The sequence below is a fragment of the Lynx rufus genome, unplaced genomic scaffold (genome assembly GCF_022079265.1).
Source record: "Lynx rufus isolate CCGP_SWC_20201006 ecotype Redwood Valley unplaced genomic scaffold, mLynRuf1.p SCAF_13, whole genome shotgun sequence".
Lineage (NCBI taxonomy): Eukaryota > Metazoa > Chordata > Mammalia > Carnivora > Felidae > Lynx > Lynx rufus.
In genome coordinates this window covers 5396741-5404438 of record NW_025814827.1, presented here as the reverse complement: position 1 = coordinate 5404438, position 7698 = coordinate 5396741, and the positions used below count along the sequence as shown (strand labels likewise).

The following is a 7698-nucleotide window of genomic DNA, read 5'->3' as shown; positions in this document are numbered from 1 at the left end:
CAAAAGTTTTAACCATAGGGTTTAAAAGGCCTGTAAACAGAAAGTCCGAGCAAAGGCACTGTAGCAAGACACAAGGGTGAAATAGGACCAGATACGCCCCGGACATGTACCCTGTAGTCATGCTCCTGAGAACATAAAGGAGTGCGGAGGTGGCCTGTTGAAGTTCACAGGCTGGTGTCTGGGATGTGTGAGCACAGCAATTCTATATTGGGAGAGAGTGAGATCTCCAGGAGGAAGTCATGGAGAATTAGAGGAGCTACATAAACTGAATTATCTGCTGGCAACCGGCGTCAATACCACCCCCCCTCTAAGGTCTTGTCTTGGTTGCGGAGACGCTAGGAACTACATTTCCCAGGATCCCTTTGCCTAAGGCTCGCTCATGAAAGGCAGGCACTCACAGGGGCCTAGGAAGGTAAAGGAGGAAGCCATTATTCTCTGGAGGCAGTTGCAGCCAGCTGTGTGGGAAGACGGAGGTTTCAGGCAGTCTTCCTTAGAACTGCAGTAGCTTCGAGGCAAGCTCTTAACTTTGGATCTTTTGGCTGAGATCTGTGTTGGCTTTCTCTACCTTCTGCAGGAGCTTCTCTGATCTTTGTTTTCCCAGTCCTTCCAATGTTTATTGTTAAACTTAACCCTGATTCCTTTTTAAATCCTTCTCACCTGAAATACACTGAGTGGCTCTTGTTTTCCTAATACAATATAGAGCTTAGTTGATCTCAAGGATTTACTCAACATTTTGCTGTAAATTGGCCCCACTGACATTTGGATGGAAAAGAGCTCTCCTTCATTGCATTTAGGGCTGTTGCTAGGGAAGAGGATACTGTGAAAGCTTTTTTGCCCTCAAATCTAGAAATGTCTTTGGTTATGAAGCACATGGAGGTAGTCTCTGTGGGCCTATCTGGGCCTTTCTTTTCAACTGCAGTTTGCAGATTGGAGGGACACTCATCCTCCTGCACTTTTTTTTTTTTTAATTTTTTTTTCAACGTTTGTTTATTTTTGGGACAGAGACAGAGCATGAACGGGGGAGGGGCAGAGAGAGAGGGAGACACAGAATCGGAAACAGGCTCCAGGCTCTGAGCCATCAGCCCAGAGCCCGACGCGGGGCTCGAACTCCCGGACCGCGAGATCGTGACCTGGCTGAAGTCGGACGCTTAACCGACTGCGCCACCCAGGCGCCCCCCTCCTGCACTCTTAAGGGACTTTCATGGTAAGAAAGGCAGAGAAAGACCCAAAGATGCCAAGAAGCACCATTCAAATTAATAAATATAACCTGATTGTGGAATCCAGGTGTTGTGGATGACTAGTCTCCATCTTGTGGACATTGTTTTCCCCCGAAATTCAAGCTCCACAGGGTTAGGGAGCTTTGTTTTGTTTGTACCAATTTACCCCAAATACCTGGGACAGTGTTTATGGGTGCTCAGCAAATATTTGTTGGATGAATGGATAAATGGCCACCCAGAACTGGGAGGAGACATACTCAGATAGGAATCCGAGATGCCCACAGACTCAACAATCAGATATTACATGTGTCTGATTTGCTTTCATGGTTATGTCCCTGGCTCTTAGACACTGTACTGCTACCCAATATAGAAGAACAATGAAAAAAACCAAAAAACCAAAAACCAAAAACACAAGGCTCTGGTCTCTTTAGAACTTGTCTCCTTACACCTGCTTTCTTCATAATTGGGAGGTTTGTTGTAGATTCAGCTATCACAGGGGATGTCTCAAAAATGGCATTTCTTGGGGTGCCTGGGTGGCTCAGTTGGTTCAGCGACCGACCTCAGCTCAGGTCATGATCTCACGGTGTGTGAGTTCGAGCCCCATGTTGGACTCTGTGCTGACAGCTCAGAGCCTGGAGCCTGCTTTGGATTCTGTGTCTCCCTCTCTCTCTGCCCCTGCCCCCACTCATGTTCTCTCTCTCTGTCTCAGAAATAAACATTAAAAAAAATTTTTTAATGGCATTTCTAGGTTTTATTTGGCCAACTAAAGACATTTTAAGAAACAATTCACCATCCTTATCATTTTGATGTAAACTTACTGCAAAAATGTAAATATAAACAATGCAAAAAGAAATGGGAAGATGATCTTAGAATTCTAACTAAAAACTGAACAATTTTCTATTTCACCTTCGACCTGGTTTGGCATTTGGGAACCCTCAATCTCCTTCACGTTGCTCATCCAATATCTAAGCAAGGGCACTTTTTGTTAGGTGCTGGGGATCTAAGAGTCAGCAAGATAGGCACACTTCTTGCCTTGAGAAGCTTAAACAGATTTTTGACAGCACAAATACTGGGCTCTGTTGAGAATACAAGACATCTAACCCAGTTCAAGGGGGAGGCGTAAATTTCCAGTAAACTTCCCTTTACACGGACACCTGAGAGTCAGCAGGAGTTATACAGAGAAGTAAACCCGAGGAAGGGAACTCATTTACAGATGAGAAAACTGACACCCAGAAAGGGCTCTCAACTTTCTCCAAATCACAGCCAGAACAAAAAGCACAACCTAGGCTTGAATTCCTGGGCCCACAGCAGATATTGCTACTTCTTCACAGTCTTTTTGGTGAGGATCCTAAATGTAGACTTGCGGTCTTGGCTGTCCACCTAGCTCTGAGCTGATTAAATGGAAGTCTTAACAGCTGGCAGCTAGCATCCATTACAGAAAACTAACAGCTTGAATCTCACCCTTCACTTGAATTCAGCTGAGTTCCAGTAATTACTGTTTCTGTACTTTGCCAACTGCTCAGTCCTTTCCTTAAACAAAAACCACTGGAGTGGGACTGGAGTGAGTTAGGGTGGGAGCCAGGATGGTCAGAAAACAAACCACACGGATTGCTGCTTCTGGAAGCTTTGTTCTTTAATGAGCCACGGGGTGATTTGTTCATCAAGCTGCTTTTGTGTAGCTATACAGTGCATATTCTGAGTGACACAAACTGCACTTCATACAGATGATGTCTTGCTCCCCCACCTCCAAAAAAAAAAAAAAAAAAAAAAACCCAACCCAAAAGGAAATTACAAAGTGCCTGTTGATTGCATCAGGAATGTAATCAGTTCCGTGGGTGAGATAAATCATTCTTTTTATAGAATTATTCTGTTAAACAGTAAAATGATATATTTCACAGGATATGTCCTTTTACAATACATAGTCTTAAAAATTTACACTCAGCATACTTATAAATTACTTTAAATCCATTAAAATAATATAATACTAATCTGTAATCCACACCTTTCCCCTAGTAAATACAATTACTTGGTTCAAAAGGTGCAACTTTTATATGACCTAAGAGGGCTGATAAACAGGCATTAAGTATATAGATGGATAGCAAGGTGATAGGCCCCTTAAACAGTTTTAGCCAAGAGACCAACAAGACCAAATAGATCCATCTCCACATTCTTCATCTTGCTGTTTCCTTTAACACCAAATCAAATGTGGGAGTGGTTCCAGAGAAAAGTGGTTAGAAATATTTTAGGGGCACAGAAGAACAGAGGACTTCCTCAAACACCAGGGACTTTTACCACCAAGGCTAGCATGGTGTTGTTGGGGGACAGTGCTGGGGAACTGTCACAAAATATGGACAGACATAACACATTTGTCAACACAGAATGACGCATGCCCCATGCCTAGCTCCCACCACAGGGGAGAAGAGAGGAGGATTAGGAAAGCCATCTGGACTGTGTTTCATTTTAAAATAAAAACCCTCTTAGCTTTGAACACATCCTGAGAATACTTTCTTCTCTAGTTCACCAAAGTGCTTATAAAAGGTACACATTCGTTAGTTACAGTTAAAAAATCGTGGCCCACAGTCACTGAAGTGGGCCTGCAGAACCTTGCCGGAGCTCCTCTTTTCTTCTAGGCCCCCCGTCCTCGGTCTTTGACAGTGAAAACAACCCTACTGTCACGGAACACAGGAAGTCTCCACTAACTTCCCAGCAGGGTAAGAGCTGCACCAGATTTCCAAAGCATGAGAAGGTAGGGGTCTGGTATCCCATCCCTTCTTCAGGTCCCTGTCTGTGCAAGGCCCATACTGGGAACTCTCTATCTCCCTTTGTGTTTCCAGAAGGCCAGAGTGGCAAAGTAAATAAAATGGCAGGAAGTACAGAGTGCGTTAAGCATGCCACCTGCCTGATCCTTGCTGTTGAACAGATTTGCTTCACTTAATGATACACAACATAAGCCTAAAATTATACTTCTCTGCTTTTATTACATTTTCCATGATAAAGGATATGTTGGCTTTAATGGGGAGAAGTGAAAATCTGGGCTTTGTTTGGGGCTGGGAATGTGTGATATGAACAGAATTTCTCTGTATTCTGGAGTACGGGCTCCAGATGGGGGCTGCCCCACTGATGCCACGCAGGGATTTTGTTTGTGGCATCTGAGAGCAGAGAAAAGCAAAGGAGAAGCAATAGGAAGCATGACTTTGACACATATTAAGGGTTAACATCTTCATTGTAAGTGACTGTAATACAGCGTCGTTTTGTGGTGACAACTTGAGCCATGGAGAGGACCAGTTAAGATCAGATGGAAGAAGATACAGCACTTGGTTCTGACAGCTTTTAAGAATTATGGCTTCAACTCTTTATCAGGCCAACAACACCTGTTATCCTATGAGAAGAAAAGCTTTCTTTCCTTCAAAGGGAGGGTCCCACACCTGCTCTCCATTCTTAACATTTGTGTGGATCTCTCCTCCCCACCATCCTCCATTCTGGCAGTTTGTTAAATAACTAGAAATCCACAAATCTAGCAACTGAAAAACAAGTATTTTTTATTTAATTTTATCCAAATTCAGGTTTCAGGTCCCTGAGAAAAATTATAAAGTCTCTTATCATCCACTGCCTAGTTCCTATAAAGTGACCTACCTATAATGAGTAGTTTCTTTTTTAACTGCCAAAAACTTATTTTGCAAACAAACAAAATCCGCCAAGATTTAGAAGGGAGAACATATGCTGAGATGTGTCCTCCAGGCTGTTCCTCAGGGCCAAAGGACTATCCGACAAGGGTAATATCTTTTTTGTATAGTATTTAACCAATGTTCTGGAGCAAGTGGAGAGTAGCTGTGAATGCCCAGGAGGACACTCCTCTCCCCGGAATCCTGAAGCAGACCTGTGTGGCCCGGCAAGGGGCCCTGAGGCTCCAGCAATCCCACTTGGACATGACCACGCTGAGGGGCTGGGTTTTCCTCTAGGAGATTCTCCAAAATTCAGATTTTTAAAGGCTTTAAATTTATTACTCCTCGGCACAAACAAGGTGGCAGATGTTTGCGGGATATAAAATCTAACATTTACTCACAGCCATCATCATTCTGGAGATTTAAAAAGATTCCTTTCCCTAGCTCATTTCTGAAACCAAACCAGGGAGAGGTAAGACTCCTGCTACCTTTAGCTGCCACTCAGAATGATGTTCCAAGTCCGACCTCTGGGGCTTGACAATAACCACTGAGGCAGTGACATGAGGTTCAGTGTTGTGTAACAGGAGAGACTCTGCCTTAACAAAAGTCTAAATATTTCCATAACTTCAAATTGAAGAAGTATGAAAAGAAAGAATAACCAAAATTCAGGTTACAGATGGTAAAGGCTCTTTTTCAGAACAGTGCATGTGGTAGTTAGACAAGATGCATTTAGTAACTTTAAAAATAAACATTTTCACATACTTATCTCAAGAAAGAGTATCATGTTTCATTTTCCATATATTATAAATAGCAAAAACAGATTTCTAATCCCACAAATGCTAAGAAGCTTAAAATACTATTATTATAGCTCAGGTGTGTGGAGACACCCAGTGGTGAAAAAGATGGTTTGATTTTTCCCTCAACCCAGGGATAGTGGCTCTCACCCCTATCCAATGGCCCCTAATCTGTGGGAAGAAACTCCATGGGAAGGAGGGAAGCATAAAGTTAAAAAGAAATATGCATACTATACATATATATTTACAGTAAACTTCAGTAACCAGAATATTAACAAAAATAGCTTCAAGTAGTCCTTGATTTTTCTTTCATCTATTTAATACTGATGGTCTGAGGAAAAGAAGATAATAGTTAGATGGTTATATTAAAAACTTTTTTATTTTTTGGCAGCTTTCTGTTAACACTTATTCATGCAGTGTTGTGTATAAATGTTTTGGGAGAAGTGATTAAATGGTCACATTATTTGTCTGAATTTATGGTGGAAATCCACCAGCAAATGAACAGGTTCGTTTGTGATCTTCAATGTAATCTATACGAAGAGAAAGGCCTGGGTGGATTAGGATGAAACCCTCATGTTTAGGGATCACCATGTCTCTGATGAGACTTTTAAAAAAAATCAGAGGAACCTAATCCTAGGACCAGGAAATATGAGAAAAGTAGGCTACTGAAACTTTAGCCCATGCAGTATGTTTGGCAAGAACTAACCAGGAGTGAAACCAGCATTGATTATTATGACACTGAACATCATCAAAAAACAAAACATGTACTCTCTTCTTCATTGTGTAACCAGATGTCTGAGGCATGCTCTGATGGCTTCATGGAAACAATTACTTTTTTACTTTCCCCAAAATATAACATGGAGTGTTTCTCAAAAATCTTAAAATAGAGGGCTTAGGCTTTTTGTTTATAAATCCTTGGAAAAAAATTATATTCTGCTCCAGCTCCTAACTATCCCAAAATAAACCCAAAGGCTTTTGCTTTCATGGTTAAGAAAGATTTATATGTTTTCTTTCAATGTCAGAAATCAGCGGGTCCCTCAGGCCCACCATGTCCCCTCCAGTTCAACACCCACATCTGGGAAGGAAAAGAAGACGGAGGAGAGGCAACTACAAAGACCTCACAACTGGCCCAAATCCCCAGGCCCTTGGTGGCTCTGTTTGGTGGAATCTCCAGTCAAATACAGCAGCCAAGGCACAGCTGGCACCATCCCCAGCAGGCTTCAAAGGGGCTTTTCTGCTTCTGCAGGAGGCCCAGGAAATTAGCACACAAGTTCTCAGTTGTATGCTTGGGCAAGAGGCAGGACCACAATTAGGATGGACTATTGTGGACAAGGTGATGAGAAGAGGCCCCGAAGAGGAGGTGTATTTACCACTCTGTAGCCATGACGGGACATACAGCTGCCAGTTCAGACCATAAATTCGTTATTTCCAAAGAGTGCTAGCTGTTGGGTGGAGCTGCAGTCTGGGTCCACAGTTTTCCTGCGGCCAGACAAGACTGTCCCTTCTGGGGTCTCTTTGGTTTTCTGAGGTGAGTTTTTCACATTCTTTAATTTTTGTTTGCCCTTTTCAGGGTTGAAGGTTCCTCTGCTGATGAATTGAGGCCTGTCTTCCAGGCATCTGCTCTGGCCTAGTGGCCCTTCCATTCCCAGGACCTCCCCAGCTGAGGCAGCTCGGTAGAATGGAGATTTAGAATAAATCTGAAATCGTTTTCTGGTCCCATGAGAAGATGCAGTGCTAGACGAACATAAAGTAGAGACTGAAGAGTCCACTGAATCCAAAGAGTCTTCCTGCTTTTTTAGCTGCTTTCGGAACTTGCTTGAAGATTCAGACTTGCCAGCTGCCTTCAGGGAGCTAAGGGCTAAGCTTCTCTCTAATTCAAAGAAGAGATCAAAGCTATAAATGACAATTTTCTCTAAAGCAAATCATTCCATAATGAATCAGTTTCACCATTCCCATGTGAAATTGGGTGGGCTGAGGTCTGAAGGGTCCAAGCTGACCTACTTTGTGCACAGTCACAACTCGAGA

General features: G+C 42.7%; 1 protein-coding gene across 1 annotated transcript in view; it reads right to left on the bottom strand.

The window, feature by feature from the left end:
• Positions 1–2825: 2825 nt before the first annotated feature.
• MYO9A (myosin IXA) overlaps positions 2826–7698 on the bottom strand; it is a 253196-nt gene continuing 248323 nt past the window's right edge. Inside the window, exon 43 of the mRNA XM_047074849.1 lies at positions 2826–7543. Within this exon, the coding sequence (XP_046930805.1) occupies positions 7080–7543 (464 nt within the window). The 3' untranslated portion in view covers positions 2826–7079. The remainder of the gene's footprint in view (positions 7544–7698) is intronic.